Source organism: Temnothorax americanus, unplaced genomic scaffold, assembly GCF_048541705.1.
Source record: "Temnothorax americanus isolate GAGA-0224 unplaced genomic scaffold, ASM4854170v1 Scaffold26, whole genome shotgun sequence".
Taxonomy (NCBI): Eukaryota; Metazoa; Arthropoda; class Insecta; order Hymenoptera; family Formicidae; genus Temnothorax; species Temnothorax americanus.
In genome coordinates this window covers 1,148,883-1,168,026 of record NW_027509401.1, presented here as the reverse complement: position 1 = coordinate 1,168,026, position 19,144 = coordinate 1,148,883, and the positions used below count along the sequence as shown (strand labels likewise).

The following is a 19,144-nucleotide window of genomic DNA, read 5'->3' as shown; positions in this document are numbered from 1 at the left end:
TCACAAGTTAAGTTGCGCGAGCAACCGCTATATCACGTAAAATCATATGAATTCCATTCACTACTAGGTATAAAAAAATCGATTTAATGATTTAATAAAAAGTGTATGAAGTGTATGTATGAAGATTAAATATGAAACAAAACTAGATTTACCTAAATTTACTCTTTTCTATAAAAATAAGTTGCATATAATTTGTTAACTTTAGAAACAAATTAAAAAAAATTTATTAATTTAAAAAAATTGTCTAAATTGTTATTTTCAAGTTATAAAGTAAGAACAGAAATTATAATAGAAACTTGAAAATTATATATACCTACCTAAAATTTAATTAAAAAATATATGTGCTGTATCTTTTACATATGATCTTGTGATCCTATTTGATTTATCACAAAATCTTTTTAAATTGTAAATGCAGAATAATGTTCTATTGTGGAAAAGTTATAATAACTTATCTAATAATTTCCAGACGGTATATTAATAACATATCCCATTTTTACGATATTGTGTTACGTTGCGTTATATTGGAATCTCAATGCATAATCAATAGACCAAGAAAAACTGTAGTAAATTATATAACGGTATATATCTTATATAATGTAAAATATAAATTACCTTTTCAAAAAAAAAAAAAGGTAAAAAAGGCGTCAAGTACACGTGCAGTGTATGTTGTAAAAAAGTGTTATTTTGACCTTAAAAAACCCAAGTAATAGTATTTTAATTTAAAAAATTAATAAGTAAAATCCAAGTGGTATGTATCTTTGAACCTTGAAAAAACTCAAGTGGTAGTATCTTTATTTTAAAAAAATAATAATAATAAAACTCAAGTGGTATATACAATATACATAGTCAGTAATTGGCAAAAATTTTGTTTTTAGAAATAATATTGGTGATTATTTTCAATTAATCAAAAATAACAAAATTTAAATTTTAATTAACAAAAAAATTGGTAATTAATAAAATTCTAAGCTCCAGATTTAAAATAATTATCAATTGATTGAAAATATAATACTTTGTCTGAGAACTTAATAAATAATCAAAAATATATTGCTCATAATTAAAAAAATTGATAATTATATTAAAATACACTGTCAATTAAAAAAAAATTATTTATTTAGAAAATAATATTTTCTTTTTGAGAAATTAGTAGTTTAAAAAAAATATATTATTTGTTTCTTGAACATTAGTAATTGTTAGAAAATATATTAAACTAATTTTTGAGTAAATTAGCATTTATTAATTTGTAGAGTGTCCGTTTTTAGGAATATATCAGTTGTAGGAGAAAGGAAACGATAAAGTTAACTAGACTGAACAATTTTTTTGTTTTAAAAATTTGTGCCTTTTGGGAAAATTTGTAATTACTAGATGAACTATTCGTGCTTTAAGTATAATCAAGAACTCTATGGTGTCCCCTTCGTCTTGCCCAGTATCTCTAATTGTACACGGAAAAAAAAGATTAGTTGCAGCAGCAAGAATCTGTATACGGTAGCTAAATTTTAATCGTAAAATATGGATAACTAAAACTTTAGCTGCAAGGTCTCTTTTAATGAGCTGAAAGTATATAACTGCACACAAAGATTTAGCTACAGGACACATTGCCACAGGACAAAAATATTTGCCCGAAAATCCGCTCTTTTTCTCTGCCGATCACCCACCCCCACATCCAACTTAGTTGGTAACCCCGCGCCCAAACGTTGCTTGACTTCGATTGAACAAGGTTAGCAACGATCTTCTGGTTCTGATCTTTTTTTCCTGCTTATGCACGTATATAACACATCTTAGTGTCGAAAATTATTAGTCGCACACGTTCTCGAAAATTTTAACAGTTGGAAACAACGAATTTGCGTCGACACACATGCATTAGTCGCACACGTAATGTTCTCGAAAATTTTAATCTTGATTTTAACAAAAATAACGAACTTGTATCGACACACGTGTATCACTATGGTGTGTTACCGTCTTGTAGTATCGACAGAGAGAAGATTGAGAGACGACACGGCCCGGTTTTAGGTGATCCGCGAACGCGATACGCCCTCTGGGAATGACTGAAAACGTGCACATGAACTACGTAGCCAATGTCCACGTTAGGGCCACGGGGTAACAGATACGTGCACGACTTAGGTTGCGTTACGTGCTAATTGATTTTTCGTTATGTGAGCGAGCGAGAAGGTATAAGAGCGAGCGAGATGACAATAAGAGCGAGCGAGACAGTAATTGGAGTGAGCAAGATGAGAATAGCACATGCAGAAGCTGCAGAAGGCTCAGGGGTCGTGGGGATTTGATCGAGGATCGAGCATCGAATCTTTTCCTTGCGCGCTATTGTTCTTATCTCGCTCACTCCTATTGCTGTCCTACTCGCTCTGATTGACGACTCGCTTGCTCTCATACCTTCTCGCTCGCTCACGTTACAGCTGTGTACACGCATTTTTTTTTTTTTTTTTTTTTTTTTTTACGAGGGATAACTGCACTATAAATCAGTGCAGTTATAAAGTTATATTTCTTATACGCATATCATAAATATCACGAACATACTGTTTAATTATTTTTCTTATTGTTAATGTTTTAGAGCGAACAATTAGGCAAAATTATTGCCCAAGCCGTTGCGGCTTGTCAGAGAGGTAGAGGAGGGCGAGGACGAGGACGAGGACGAGGTGGGAGAGGAAGAGGGCAACGTGGAAGAGGAAGAGAACAAGGTGGAAGAGAAAGAGGACGAGGAAGAAACATTAATTATAATTTCTTTTACACGTCATAAATGTAAATGTATTTTCTAATTACAACATTAATACAAACATATATTTGTCATTTTAAACCTTTTGGACATAATCCTAATCCTAATGTATATAAGTATGTATATAAAATTCCCTTTGGTATAGGATGAAGGAGAGAGGTTTTTAGTGGGTGCAAGCCCCACACTACCCCGCCGGACGGCCGACGCGGGTGTGCGTCAGGCATTTTCCCCTCCCTCGTTAAAAAAAAAAAAAAAAAACTGCACAACAGCTGTAACGTGAGCGAGCGAGAAGGTATGAGAGCAAGCGAGTCGTCAATAAGAGCGAGTAGGACAGCAATAGGAGTGAGCGAGATAAGAACAAATAGCGCGCAAGGAAAAGATTCGATGCTCGATCCTCGATCAAATCCCCACGACCCCTGAGCCTTCTGCAGCTTCTGCATGTGCTATTCTCATCTCGCTCACTCCAATTACTGTCTCGCTCGCTCTTATTGTCATCTCGCTCGCTCTTATACCTTCTCGCTCGCTCACATAACGAAAAATCAATAACTCTGCGGTACCGACATTAGCACGGAACGCAACCTTATAAGTCGTGCACGTATCTGTTACGGTTACGTTACCCCGTGGCCCTAACGTGGACATTGGCTACGTAGTTCATGTGCACGTTTTCAGTCATTCCCAGAGGGCGTATCGCGTTCGCGGATCACCTAAAACCGGGCCGTGTCGTCTCTCATTCTTCTCTCTGTCGCGAAGCACGAACACTTGACGCTTTGTGCGAAATTCATCGGGAGAATGACCGATTGTGATTAACTTTTCGCTAGCATGTAACGATACTCCGAGCGTTGACGAAAACACGACTTTGAACGTATGTACGTGTTGTTTTTAAGTTGACGGATTTATTCAACGGTCGCGCCTGGTATGCGGCTGTGGCTGCCTTATCTGATACGGCTCGGAGCGGTCGAACGTGATTGGTCGGATTCGGAAGCTCGACTCGCTGGGAACCAATCGCGTTCGACGACTCACTTGACTGCGGCGGCAGCGGCGCACGCAAGTACGTACGACGTACTGACACTGACGTACGTCGGCCGGTCGGGGTCGGTGCGAGAGCGAGACGTTGTCGATCGTGTAATTTCTCGTGATTTCTCTTAAACGAAAAGAAATTCGGTTACGGAGCGTTGCAAGCTGAACATACGCCGAATACTCCGTCCCTTCTCGTGTCGAGTGCAACGAGTGGAATGCCGTATTGCCGTCTCTGGACCAGATGAACGCCGAATGCCGTACTGGACTGCCGGCTGTGATTTGGCGGGTCTCCTCGTCTCCCCCGGTGCTCCGTGATCGGTGAGTGAATTGTGCGTGAGAAACAAATGATTCGAAGCGAGACGCATCCGAATTTTGATAGAAATCGTTGCTCCGCGTGTCACGGTGAGACGCGCTAACCCCCAAAACCAAAATTCGCGTCTCCTCTGCCTCCTGCCTAATTCGTGTCTTACTCCGAATGAATCGCACGGGAATGGGAAGACGCTTCGATAATAAATAATAAGTAGCGTGAAGTCGTGAACTTTTAATTATACGTGCGGTGCGGGAATTTGTAATCAGCTGTTTCGAGAGAACGGTCGCATATTTGGCGTTCTTTTTTTGCTTGTCGCGATCGCGAACGAGAGCGCCGCGAGCTCAGCTTGCTTCAACGAGCGTACGATAAATATCTGAAATGCGTGTCCACGAATACATTGCGTTTTTTCGTTAGTGAAGGCAGGCACGTATAATTCGTCATAAATATTTCAAATTGTGCTTCTTTACCTATTCCTCATAACCTCTATTTTTTTACAGAAAATTTACGTTAAATTGTCATTTGTAAAAATTTCTTCGCGATTGTTCTCGCAGCGCGATAATCACGCATAAATCATAAAAAATAATAAACCGCCCCGCCACACCAAGAAATTAAAAAATGATAAAACACTTTCTCTCTCTCGCTTGTTCCCTAAATCTAAATATTATTCGTTTTACTTATAAAATTTTTCATAAACGAGCCTATCGCCTCGCATTTCGCGCTCTTGTCTCGCAGATTTATTAGCAAGAAATAGAAAGTACGTTGTTAATTCGATCGAGGCGTTTTAAAATGGAATTATTGCTACGTAATTCTTTTCCGATCCAGCTAATACATTCGACGATACGTTACATAGTTGATACAATTTAATATTTATTTTTTGTAAAATAGAGATTATGAGAAATAAAGAAGCATATGTTTCTTGCGAATTTATTAGTAAAAAAAAGAAAAAATGACGTTAATTCGTGACCACGAAAAATAGCAAAATTATAAATCTACAAAACTGTTGGTTTATATATACTAAAGTGTCGACCATTCATAAAACCAATGCGTGAAAATATATTGTATTAAATCATATACAGTTTTTACGATTTTTATTTTATTATCAACTATAAAAGAGAGTACGTTTTATATTTCGAGGAATATATGAGAGGTGTTGCGAATGTTATAATATCATTTATTACCTTCATTCCGCGATTTATGGTTATTCTTTACGAGTAACAGCTAAAATTTTATTACCATGTGTATCAATTTGCAAAGTAATGATGACATCTTTACAGGCTCCATGGCACGAACGTTACAAAGTGTTATAGCTTTAACAATAAAATCATTAATCGCGCAAGTTTTTACCTGGAGCTATCGTCATAGTATTGGCAAAAATTTTAATGATATTAGTTTTTCAGGATCGTCAATCTGGTTCTCAATAAACGATAATGTACCGCGGCTTCTTCCTGAATAAATCTCGCGTGATAAAGAATGTACGTGTATCGTGGTATCTTCACCCATTTGAAAGTTACGTGTTTTCCAACATCTTTTTCAATTCTATCGACGGAAATTAGAACGTTTTATGATCGATCGTGCCTTTTCTAAATAATAGGCAGGATATATGTTCCGAGTAACGTAAACAGAAAAGAGAACCTCTATTGTGTTCTTTTTTTATTAGAGTGAAAATGAGTACGAGAATCTATCGCGTCTCAAGCAACCTTTTATTTTAATTCACTCTATTGTAATTTATGTATTTTTTGCTGATTATTACATATTTATTAATTGTACATATTCTTGACGATTTATATCATGCAGATTAATATCTATTAAATAATGGATCTAATGACGTACGATTATCGATTAAATATTTTTATCGTTGCGCGAAAGATTTATCGCACAGACGCGATAACTCTTTCGAGATCTGCATCGCCGATAATCGGTGCGAACAATTCCTCAGCCAGTTCTCGAGAACAACATCCGGTGAGAAGAGGTAAGACGAATAGAATTTTCGCCAATTTGTTCTCACGATCGTCTCGCTGTTGAAGATGTCGTATTAGAGCTTCCACGGTGTTATTTCTCGCTTGCGACATTACGTGGAAACCGTCGGTAGTATCGGCGATCTCTGCAATTTAGAACGATATTGCGCTATCATCGCACTTTTATCGTCGACAAATTTTATGCGTGTATTATCGAAAAGTTATACGGCTCTTATGCCGATATCCGTTTGACTTTTATTTACCGGGACGACACAGCGCAAACGTGTCTAAAATACATAATTCGACATCGTCCAATTGCAATTTTGCAATCGCAGTGCGCGTTGCGATTATGCAGGCTGAAGCACTGTCGTTACTCGTTGCACCTTGTCCTCGTACGTTCGTTAAATCAATCGGCCACGTGGCTGCACGTAAAACGAAAAGAGCGGACCATCCACGACGAAGAATCTTGTTTTGCTCCTCCATATCCAGCATCGAAAAGTCTCGATGACGACGTGCACTCCGAATAGCAGCCAGGAATATTTGCGCGGATATTTCGTACTGTATGGCTGTGCCTTGCATGCAATATAAAATCCAATTTAATTATCGTAAAAAATATATATCGCAATAACAGAATACAGCAGAATAGCAGCAGTGGTTAGATAGCTTCTGTCGAGAGTTGAGTAACTTAAATATTCCAAGGAAAGAAAATTACCGGGCGATATGATCCTCGTTGGCTGCGCATGGCGCGACATGACGGGAAAGAAAATATTTTCTCTGGTTTCAGACTCGCGTAACGTCTTCGTCATTAAAGTATTGTTCAATGTGGGATTCTTGAAAGGCAAATATATCTCGGAGCTATTAAAGCGTGCGCAAAAAGTCGTTGATGAATCGACTCTAGGCTTCCAAGTGATGTTAGAATTATGCGGATTTGAGAGCTCATTATTTCGAGTACGCGGACCTCGTTCTTCTTGCACCGCTGTGGAAATATTTGCTTTAAAAATTCAACGGTATCTTGTAAAAAAATATAAAAACTATTTCTTATTTGGATTTATACCAACAATTTTTACAAAATTAATTTTGAGACGCGAGTAAAATAAATATCTCCTATACAGATAAGCAATTAAATATTTGTTAAACGTGTTTTAAAATATAAATATGCTTTGCTTAGATTAGCTCGTACGAACATAGATTTTGTGAAACTTATAATTTTTTTTATTTTATCACGCGATCTTATTTTACACTTGCGCTTTTATTAATCGATATGAAGGTGTATATAACAATGGTGTAGTTGAACTATCCCATATGCGTATAGTAGGATAGCTTTAGCTCTCCGATCACATCAGAGTAAGCTTTGTGTATTTAAGACGCTGACGACCCAAGTTGACACTCGATGTCGTTTTACGTGACGCGTTATAGCAATGGCTACTACTAAATTATTTACAGGATTATCCATGAAAGATGGCTATCGCAGTTTGTGTTCGTTATAACTTATAACAGATTTAGTCTTTTCCAGTTTCTCTTAAAACTCTTAGATTTTTTATTAACGAAACATTATTTAAGGCAATTGGTTTGTCAGAAATATCGAATTAAAATATATCTTGTGAAATAAAAGAATATGAGTTAAACATTAGATTAACATCGATTGTTCAGATTACAATTTTGCTGTCAATTAACTTTTCCGAATAGTGTTAAGGGTGAAGGCACGTGTCTAGCGCACGCCATTGTTTGCATTTCGTTGAGTTCGTTAGCACCTTGCTATGTTTACTTGTCGGCGGTGATTTTATGTGTTCGGTATGAGATTTTATAAAAGATATATCGATTTAATTTATTTCTTATTATTCAGAAGAAGAGAATAAATGTAATAGATTAGATTTACTTGATTACGAAAAAGTCACAATTATAGTAAATTTTTAGGGAACAAAAAGATGTTTGTAGATTGTAAATTTAATTATGCAAGCAATACAAATAATTAGTAATATGTCTCGATTTTTATACGCAAATGTTAAATACATCTTTAATTAGCATTGTTTTATGTCAATTCTAAAACAATGCTATAAAATTTGATTTACTATTTAAGAGAGAAAGAGAGAGTATTAAGAAATTTTGTTTCAAAGTTATTAGATATTTTACCTACCTGATGTATTCATGCCAACGGTGAAACATTTCTTTAGACGGCAATGTGGACACCAATTTCGTCTAGCTTTGTCAACGGTGCAGGATCCGTCACTATCTGATGGATTATTAGGTCACGTTATTGATATGATATTAGAACATAATATTTACGTAGTATCTCCTAGCCAGTATTCTTTTAATACTAGGATGTCCTGTATATTTTACTACTTCTATTAAAAGTGTACAAACTTGTGCAAGTGAACAGAGCGCCGCGACGCACGGATCTCTTAAAGAAACACGAGCAACCATCGCAGCAATAAACACCGTAATGTTTTCCATATGATCGATCACCACATACTTTACAGGACACTGGTGTAGGCAGAGTTCTTCCTATTACGAGAAATGTTATCGCTTATCAGCTAAGAATTTTATATCGAGATTAATTTTAGAAGTTACAATTAACTTTACGAAGAGCAAGTTATTCGTATTTTTTAATCGGTTTCTATTACACGTAGTCGTACTGTCGAAATATATGGCGTTATTTTTATCTGCGGTTGAATAAGTGAAAACAGATATTTACCCATTTTTTATTTTACTGCAATAAGTTCAAGATCACGTAAATCAGGCACGTAATTGAAACGTTTTCGTAATTTGAATATGAATTTCACGATGTCCGTGCAATGATCAAAGTGATCGTGTCCGACCGGGCTCGCGAACGAAGACAAACTCTGTCCACGGCGTGGAAAGCACCCCTGTTTGAGGGAGGCTTAACTCGTTGGTGGTGGAAATGGACGGAGGTATAAGTTGGATTTGTTCGATATGTCACTTCAAACGTCAAAACGCGAAAGAATAATATTTGCGATAGGCTGATCGAGCGTGACACCATTGTTCGATCGTGAAATTATTCCAGACTAAAGACAGTATTCTTTGACACGATAAAAAGGAAAATAATAATTATAATATTTCAAACTTTGTAAGAAAAAAAAGCGCAGCGATATTCAATAATCTAAAAAATTTTTTGTAGAGGTAAAATTGCAATCTTTTTATTAGAAAAGATTTTATTTTTTTGTTTAATTTACGATATCTTGATGCTTGGAGGATACATAAAAAATATGCTATAACTAAAACTTGACAGTTTAATTTCTTATTTCCGTGTATATTATAAACTGTTCTGAATTTTACTCAACAAAAAAGTTTTAATTTTTTTTATTTATATTGGCGATATAGATATTAAAAAGATATTATAGAAAAGCATCCGACTTTATAAATAGCATGTGCATCGTTGTTATATAAGGTACTTCGTATCAACATCAATTGCATATTATACAATAATTTATTTGCCCATGTACAAAAGTTTAAAGGATAATTCTAAGTTACCCTATAACATCGCTATTATTTGCGGGAATTTTAATGAACTAAAGAAGTGCGATATGATTTATCCCTCATTCAGCATTAAGTTTTCACCATATTGTTTCGAATAGGATCTTTCTTTCTTTAACTCGAAGAAAAAAACGCAACTTCTCTGTCATCTTAATTGATGAGTAAAATTATTTATTGCGCATTGCAAAAGTAGAGTTACAGAGGAACTATACACAAAGATTCATTTTTGATTAACGTTAACTAAATATATTCTTCAAGAAACCGTGGCAACAGCCACGGTTTGAGTCAATAAATTATAAGAATGGCTCATCAGACTTCTTCTATTTATCTTTCGAAGTGAATCATTATTATATTCGTGCAAGGTTTATGGCTAAATCTAATAATGTTATATTCGTGCCTCGAGAGATTAATTTCATCCACTAAAATAAAAAATTTGCACTTATTTTGCTTATTTGTTATAATTATAAATTTAATGCTTATTAATGCTTGCTGATAAAAATCAAGTACGAAAAATAAAAAGTATATCTTTTTTGGCCATTTAAGAAAAACATATTTCATGCAAAATGATTCAACACTTATTTCAAGCAATCATGGAGAGTAAATGTTCTAATCTAGTATATGCGGCAGTAAATAAAGCAATGAAATCGTCGAGGCCGAAAAGAGTTTATCTATTCTTAATATTGCAATAGTTTATGAAGATTATTTACAATTAAGTACTCTGGTTTCGCGTGCATTTGCTGTGTAACAAAAAAAATTGTAGGATAATCGGCATAAATATTAAAAATATTAATTCAACATTTAAATAACAAAAGTTCCGTTTTTTTTCTTTTAATTATAATTAGTTGAAGTCGAACTGTGTTATTATCTGATTAGAAAACTGAAAAGTAGCGTGATAAGTGCCACGTTTTTTTGCTCTTCAAATGCAGTAATTATATTTCTATTTGTTGCACACGAGCCTTGCCAATAATCCGTCATTTTTATTAAGTATCCTTGCGCTTTTGTCAAACCAGGAAGCACTCTCGCACTAATTATATTATAACTGAGCTATTTACATGTATCGGATATTCAAACGCAAGAAGTTAAATATAGAAATGTGCTGTGTTTCATTAGCATTCTATAGTTTTGTCCCATTTTCTCGCGATTCCAATTATTATCCCTGCTAGTAAAATGATTTTCAATACGCGTCGTCTTTCGTAACTTTTATATAAATCCCTGTCATTGACTAGAGATCCAGTTCTCCTCACCTTATATTAACACGACACGTTTAAAATCAAAGTTTTTTAAGACACATCGATGATATTTCGTTTCTTCAAATCATTTTATTATACATTAAAGCGTTCGCGCATAGATTTCTATGTGAGATAGTCACTTTCTCGAAAATGTACTTTTTCGAGAAATGGTATCCTTTTCTTGGATTCATAATATTTCAGCTTCTATCACGAAGAATGAAATTTTTTCTTTTAATTTTAAAACAATTTGCACGTCACTGACTAGTCCCATGTTGTAGAAGAATTCTTCTTTCACACACTTGTCAAAGAAGTTTTTTAACCGTTAATTTTGTTATTCTCTCTCTTGTTCTTTTTCCAAATAATCGGATTAAGTTTCAATCCACAATTTTCAATTCTAAATTGTTATTAGAAATTTTACGATCTTCTTTCATATAAGTTTCTCGACGATTTCTTGAATACTGCGGAAAGGTTTTCTTCATCTTTCAATACGTCTGAATTTATTTTCAAGACAATTCTAGCGAGCGAACTTCAATTGCTAAACAATTACGAGGACGCGAGTAATTTCGCTGCTGCAGTAACATGATGTTGATGATGATAGGACGCCTCTTGAGTGCCATAATAGCTCTGTTGCTGATGTTCACTGGTGACAGCGAGTTGATGAGGATGTTGATAATATGATGAGTACGGCTGACCAACGATGCCGTCGCAGCTCCGCGGTTCCGTTTTCACAGCAGGTACACTTCCGGTGGCCAGGAGAGAAGTATGTCCGAGGTAAACGGGTCTATCGGTCGAGGTCGACGAGCCCGATGACTTTGGCACCTCGATTTGATGCTGCTGCTGTTGTTGCTGCTGTTGTTGATTGTTCTTCAAATCTGTAGAGAAATAATCATGACATTAAGAATAAATCATTGTAAATATAATAAAATGAAGAAATCGAACAAGACTACACATAAATAAGTATAACGAGATATAAGAGAAAAATTATTTTTATTAATAGATATGTAATAACTGTAATTTTTAAACTTGAAGAGTAAATTTTTGAAATTATGAATGATGAATTATGTAAAATTGAAATTATTACAGTTATCGCTTCTTATGTATTAAAACGCACACACACACAAGAAGCGATTTATTATCTATTTTAGAGTTTTATATTTTTATATTTTGTACATATCTGTCACGTGAGACAAAAGAGAATTTTAACGTTTACGAACCTGTGGAAGGAGAGGATGTAGTCGAGGCAGTGGATTCATGATCTCCCTGGGACGATCTAGCATTCTGCTCTGGGGTCTTTTTTGGTTTTCTTTTCCTTGTTTGTATACCGTCCTTCCGCATGGCTAGCGGTCTATTGACCCCATGCAATTTGAAGTATAACCCACAAGCGTTGCATACTGGCTCACCCTCGTTGTTGCGCCTCCACAAAGTGGTGGTGCGGGTGCCACAGTTTGTGCAGCACAGCCCGAGTCGCCTCGTCGCGGTCTGAAATTCCGACATCTGTCCCATTTGTAACGCATGTCAAAATGATTCAAGTTATGCGAATGCAATTATCGTGATTAAATGATATATTCTTAGAAGAATAAAATAGATCTCTTTTAAGAGACGTTCATAAAAGATTAATAAATGTGAATTATAAATGTGAAACAACTTAATATATGAAAGTATTTGTAAATCCCGGTAAGGTCGCACAATAAAACATTTTCATATATTAGAAATTAGTGTTAAAAGTCAGTTCTTTCGCGGATACGATACATCATGTATAACTTTTTCGCGACGGAAAGACGGCTCTTTGCAAAATGAATATACGTATAGATATATTGGTGAAATTTTATTATGATCATTTGTGGATGAACTTACCAGGCGTTTTGAGGGCTTGATGAGCGGCCTATTCATGCCGTTCATCTTATGGTAAAGTCCGCAAGCATTGCAAAGATAATGGCCAGTGCCGTCTCTTCGCCAGAGCGGCGTCGATATCGCTCCGCAATTCACGCACTCGCGACCCTCGCCAAACTGGAAATCCATCGCGGTGTCTGTAATCATTTTCATATTCGATCGATCAATTTATTTTTGTTTTAACGTTTGTTGTGATTTATGCACCAGAGATAAAAACTGATTAGTTTTCTATATATATTCTAAATTCTGAAACAACAATACAACAACAAGAGACTTCAACGATGCACATCCTATATGATTAAAGAAAATTTAAAAGCATTAAGTCACAGAAAATAAGAGATTCAAATCTCATTTTACATCCGATGATGTTAACTCCACTGTAAACTTCTCCAAGTTTCTCTTCACGTGTCACATGACATTCTATTCGTTTCGCATGAAAATCCAAGATCGGCTTTATCCGAACGAACTGACTAAACTCACGAGATAAGACCAAGACCGTTCTTTACGATTTATCTAGACGCACGTAGCGGGATTTAAATTTAAAGTTAGACGCGGCAAACCATGAGAATGCGCGACGGCCGGCTGTTCCTGCACTGTTCAGAGGAAGCATCCGCCCGCGCTAGCTTTCTGAACCGATTCCCCGTCGGTACGCTGTAAAACACTTGACCGCGGGATCGACCCGGCTCACTTCAAAGGTACCGCTATCACTTATCCATCGCACATGGCCCGCCGTATGCACGGCGGCGAATAGCATCCGCGAAGGAAAGTAGCTTCTTTCTCTTCGCCTCAGCGCAGCGTACGTTTTTCTTTCGAGCGGTGCTGTCACGAAGTCAGCGTTAATCACGAAGTCAAACGCTTCTTTTCACGCGCGTTTTAATATGATATTTTATTGTCGTGTATCGTTGAAAGGTTCATAGCTCACAACGAATGATATGTAGCTATAAAATTTTATAAAGAGTTAAATGAGATAATTTTGTCAAGCGGTTATTATTCCTCTGTGCATGATTCCTATGCAGCTATATAGAAAGTTTCGATTGGAAAGCCCTCATCTCTCGGTGTCGTCGATGATATGAAAATAAAAGATTGATCACCAGAAGGTTTTAAGTTGCATCACAAAAACACACACTCGATCCGGTTGAGAATTTCATGGGTACGCGCCCTCGCGAACTCCGTCCGTGATATCGTCTGCGGTTTTGATAAACTAATCGACACCATAGGAAATTGCATGCCTACGTATCTTATCACCGCGGCATACGGGTAGTTCTCATAACTTTTGTTTATTTATCGTTGCAACTTTACGCGTGATGCACGCCAACGAAAAGCGATATGAGCACCTCCGTTTTCACGCGCCATCGCAAGCAAATTTAAAGTACGGCAGGGGGGAAGCTAATGAAATCCAGCTACATTAGTAATATTTTTATTTATGTCGCAGTCAATAAAGATAACGTAACGCCTATAATATAATATTACTTAATATAATCACACCGATGGAAATTATTGATGTTTGTCGAATTAGTATTTGTTTAATATTTAAGAAAATTCATTAACTTCGATGTTTAATATTGAATAATTTTTTCAAGATGACCGTTTCGAGTAGCTTTCCTCATTCTTATTTCAGAAATATCTCTGATACTGATATTATTTAATTCTATAATATCATATTTTATTTATTCGATGTGCAGAAGCCGTTTGATGCGTAAACTGTGTTATTACCATGATATCTGCTGAAACGTTAGCACAAGAATTTTTTATATCTCACATAAATACTTTTGCCGCACCGTGATTTTACTGTTTACGGGTTAAAATAGCAGGCTCACATGACAGATATGTGTAAAGAGCACATCTGTATTAAAAATCGTATTATATATATCACGAACCATAAGGCGATGCACGTTGAAAGCCGGTGCCGTCATAGGCACGCCACGAGGACATCATCGCGACGTTCTGCGCATAGAACGGTGCGGCCGCGGCCGCAGCGAGGGTTGAATGAGGGTGCGCCGCATGCGGATGTCCCGCATGCGGATGGCCAGGCCCAGCGTGCGGCCCCATCGCTGCCGCGGTACCGCTCGTGTGTCCAGCGAGCGCGTGATGCGCCGCATACGTTTCCACTCCGTGTTGCCAGGACGCTGTCTTTTCCCTTCAAAGGATCAAGCATATTTTACGTTTAGTTCTCTCAAACACGTATGAGACGCACGTATGATCTTTCAAAGGTCGTTGTACCATGCGGGCGAAGGCGAAGTAGGGAAAGAGTGATATTGCGCTGCCGTAACTGCGGATGGAATCGCCGGCCTGGACGACGGAACGTAGACGGGCGCCTGAAGCTGCTGCCCGTGTTGCTGCTGCTGCTGCTGCTGCTGGGACTGCTGCTGGTAATCGGAACTTGCGCCGTACCCGCCACTTCCGCCCCCGTGGAACATCCTCCTCGAGAGCTACCACCGTGGCATCTGCCGAAAATGAAAATATCGAAAATTAACAATATATTATCTCCATTTGAAGCTTTCTAATTCGCGTAATTACACAGATTGTATATTGTATTCTCGGCGATCGTTGTGTAATTTTGTTAAGTTTTTAGTATCGTAAGATTTTTAATAATCACAATTGATTGTGATTCGCGTATTTCAATAATATTATATAATTACTCATCTTTATAATGAAGCAGCTATGATGCAAAACTTTCCTTAATTTTATATGAAAGTAATCCCTTTATTCGATGCCGACAATACGAAATACAAGTGCGAAAGCGCAAAGTATGGCGGCAAGTACTTTGCTTGCTAAAGGTTTGCCGCCGACAATCTCATTTTGCTACCACGGAAAGATATATCGTTACGTCGGTAATATGGAAGCGGCAATAATACATCCTGTAGCAGATAATGTTAATGATCCCTTTAAAGCCGATAACCGGCCGTGCATATTGAGATCCCGCCGAGCGTCATGTAAGACGACGAGTAAATGCGGCATATATAGGCCGCCCATGAGACCAAGGATGGTCGTGAATAAACCGCCGAATCCTCTCATGATCGCCGTCGGGCCTCTTCATGTCGTGATTGTCGTCTTGTCTTGTCTGTCTGTGCAAAGAAACCTTTGTGGTCGTAAATCGGAAAACTACAAGTTCTTCGATTTACATACACATGATCGAGTAGCGCCTTTTAAATTTCGAGTAAAATTTATTACGACAGGCAATGAGGGAACGTTGACTGAAAAGGTATTCAGCTTTGTCTGCGACACCGCGGACGTGAAATAGATATTTTCTCTCTCTGGCCGTGTTTATATACATTGATATATGACACGCGTATATTTCGCTAAACAAATTAATTGTAAATTTGGCAAGTATTCTCTCTACACTGATCGATTTAGATAAACGTTTCCAATCGCAGCATTTTGGAAATTTAATTGAATATATCTAGATTCCTTATCACCATAAGACGATACAAGTGTTAACTAGATTTTTTTTCTAATTTTTTATATTGCAAATAGTCGAGATAATTGAACGAATATACAATAAGCCCCTTACATGCGATAATTGTTGTCAATTATAGTTGACAGGCCATTTCCACGCGCGTGTTACGCGATTTTATTTAATTATTGTGCAATAAGAATTACACAATATTTCATGATATTTACTAATACCAGCGCTATTGCGGCGCGCGTCAAGAACTTATCTCGCGGTATTGTTAGAAACGAAAATAGTATACTTGGCTCGATACATCGGTATCTCTTGCACACCGTATCCATTTTGGTACGTGAATCTTGTGCCGCCCACGCGTCTCATTGTTAGGATACGCATCTCCTTAAGAATACGCGCAACCTCACCATATCTATGCAGCTCTTTTGAACGCAATGCATAGAACATGGCGCGTTTTGTACTGCAAAACTGAGAGAATGGATGGATATCATCAGCTAAATGTAAGATATGTTTATGATCATGACAGCTTCTCATCCTGACCAGAAACAAAATACTTTTAAAATTCCTCTTTTTCTTTAATTTATATATTTTTACACATCTCTATTCTTCAATATTTTTGTTAATTTATTATCATTCTTTCTTAATTGAAAAACAGCTATATATGTCGATATATAATATTTGCAACGTTTGGTTGAACAAATTATAATCCGAATGAACAAAAGTATCGATAAAACTCAAGCATCCCTAAACGCGAAATAATTCAGGCAACAGGGGGTAATTGATATTAAATTCTCACACATTTTATTGCCGCCCACAACTATTGTCTCGGATATGTTTTTTCCAAGGAAGCGATCGTAATACCGCCATGGTCGGCATGTTCTATGATTCGGTTCTCCGCGACGGATGCAGGAATCAGTCTTCGAAAGGAGCGATGAGCAAATAACATATGGCATATATGAAAATGGAGATGTATCGAAATGCATTTGCGCAAAAAAAATAGAGAAAAGAAGGAAATTGAAAAGTAAGAAAAATTCTGATTTGTATAGAAAGAATTATAATTCGCACACATACCTTACCCAATTTATTATTACGATAAAGCGCGAAATGCGCGACGACAATTTAATTATTAAAATGCAGACAATAAGAGAATTCGATTATAGAATATTTGGCAGTTACTTTACAATACGTGGAATATTTCGTGGGGAGCAAATAGCTGGCGATAACAAACACGATCTTGAGGTTTATTTTTGCGGCGGTCAGTTGCGTACGGGTGTTGTGCATGTTATGGTCAAATCCTGAAACGCGGCTTTCTTAGCATTGACTGGTCAATTCTGCGGAATGACTGGTCAATCCTGCGGAATAACCAAGCTTCTTGATTAAAGCAGTTTCTAGGGATAGGCTGGGAGTTAGATTATTTTTTTTTTATGCGGGAGAGATTTCGCCTATTTGTGTACACACATATGTTTATACACACATATCAACAAATTACTACAAAATTTTGACCAAGACGCTTGGTCGGTCGGCAGAATTGGTTAGTCAATCCTAGGATTGACCGCGTTTCGGGCTTTGACCATAACATTATAAATATAGAAAGATTACTATTTTTATGCAATTTATATTTGAATTTGTCGTCGATTAAATTGTAATTTTAAACTAAAAATTATAGGAGAAATTACAATTTAAGCAATGCACAGTATGAGTAATAATTCAGATTGAAATTATATAAGTAATGGAGAGTCGTCATAATTCGATTATTAATTAATAATCAATTTGTGAATAAAAAAATTTTACTAATTCTCTCGCGTGGGTACATTGATATGGTGGGACGGCTCAGTATTTGGAGAACTTTTCTCACACAAAAGGAAAGCTGTTGTAAATTTTCAAGCACGTCCGATTGGAAGTGTTGTTTAAAATGTTGCACAATTATTGTGTTCTAACCATCACATCTCGGGAATGTCGTACAAAATATCGCGCGATCATAATGAACCATGCATGTTTGTTGTGCAACGAATCTTATAAAAGTGGCTAAGGAGGCATCGAGCGACGATGGAGTAACTAAAATCTGATTATTTGATTTAGATGTTTATTTGAATGATTTAATTAAAAATTAGAACTTAAAATAAATACGATTTATTAAATTTTACAAGAGGTTATTCGCCAAATCCGTTTAACGCACAAAGTTGAACGCGTCGTGTCGCGTGTCGATAGTAGGGAGCTCATGAAGGTATGACGCGAGGAGTCAGAGGAGAGAAAACGGAGAGAAAGAAACGCGCAGGTCTTAAAGAGGGGATTTCGCCGTGTGTACCGTGGCGGGGATCAAATGATAGTCTACGCATCGGAGAAAGAGAGGTGTTGTTCAGCGAATAAAGGCATTGCGAGAGAAAGAGAGAGGCACGGAGACGCGCAGACGCGTCTCCACCTTCATCGCTCGGCTCCGACCGTTGAATTGGAGATACCGATAGCGGCCATCGCGGTCACAAATATACCCCGTGTAGGCGGGACCAAAGTTTTCGTCGCATGTGTGCAGTTGATGTGCATGTGTATTAAGCTCATACCGATGTGGTGCATAAGTGAGTGCGTGCAACCGCGTTATGCGACCTGCCCTATAGCGAAGTAAATAGTGATCCATCAGATCACAGACTATTATAGGTTTTAGTAGTGCTAGAAATAAAAATCCACTTCTAATTGAAATAAAAATAAGGTTTGTGTACAAGAATTGTACAAACTTCACGAATTGTTCATGTTCAGACAAAAAATTAATTATGATACTATAACTTGTTTATTTTTATCTCATATATTAAAAGATTACACTCTCAGGAAATAAAAAGTTCAGGTTTCTTCTTAAAAGAAGGCTCTAGCTTCATTCGTAATTTCATTCAGACTAAATTAATGTTTAGAATTTAGATTGATTTCTAATGCGCGAGATTTAAGAGGAGGGAATATAGTATATCTTTTTCTTAGAAAAAAAAATAGAAATAATTTTGAAAACAATTAAGATTATAATGAATCATGATGATGATTTCATGGCAAAATAAGTTAGAACGGATATTATTGGTTACATCATATTCGCGAGCTATTAAATAGGTTAGATACTATTATCGATATTGAAAGAATTAGTCAAGA

At 36.7% G+C, this 19,144-nt stretch overlaps 3 protein-coding genes across 19 annotated transcripts in view; 1 reads left to right on the top strand and 2 right to left on the bottom strand.

The window, feature by feature from the left end:
- The window catches only part of LOC143899235 (uncharacterized), a 157,941-nt gene that overhangs the window by 48,954 nt on the left and 89,843 nt on the right, over positions 1-19,144 (top strand). Inside the window, exon 1 of one of the 13 annotated variants that reach the window (XR_013257428.1) lies at positions 3,084-4,060. The exons of the other annotated variants lie outside the window; for them this stretch is intronic. The gene's annotated coding sequence lies outside the window, so the exon portion shown is untranslated. Of the gene's footprint in view, positions 1-3,083; positions 4,061-19,144 lie in introns of those variants that run through there. 13 annotated transcript variants of the gene reach the window in all.
- Hr83 (nuclear hormone receptor 83) lies at positions 4,069-8,531 on the bottom strand (the record flags this gene model as incomplete). The annotated part of the gene is made up of 5 exons (XM_077409537.1): positions 4,069-6,153; positions 6,271-6,579; positions 6,720-7,005; positions 8,137-8,237; positions 8,369-8,531. Coding segments are annotated over 5 exons (1,092 nt in total), but the record flags the coding sequence as incomplete, so codon positions are not given.
- The window catches only part of LOC143899232 (uncharacterized), a 49,729-nt gene continuing 39,832 nt past the window's right edge, over positions 9,248-19,144 (bottom strand). For 3 of the 5 annotated variants that reach the window (XM_077409366.1, XM_077409367.1, XM_077409368.1), the window contains 5 exons: positions 14,839-15,062; positions 14,496-14,755; positions 12,583-12,755; positions 11,943-12,222; positions 9,251-11,600 (listed from right to left, as the gene is read on the bottom strand). In XM_077409366.1, the coding sequence (XP_077265492.1) occupies positions 11,272-11,600; positions 11,943-12,222; positions 12,583-12,755; positions 14,496-14,755; positions 14,839-15,035 (1,239 nt within the window). In that variant the 5' untranslated portion in view covers positions 15,036-15,062 and the 3' untranslated portion in view covers positions 9,251-11,271. Of the gene's footprint in view, positions 11,601-11,942; positions 12,223-12,582; positions 12,756-14,495; positions 14,756-14,838; positions 15,063-19,144 lie in introns of those variants that run through there. The other 2 variants (XM_077409371.1, XM_077409370.1) reach the window with 2 other exon arrangements.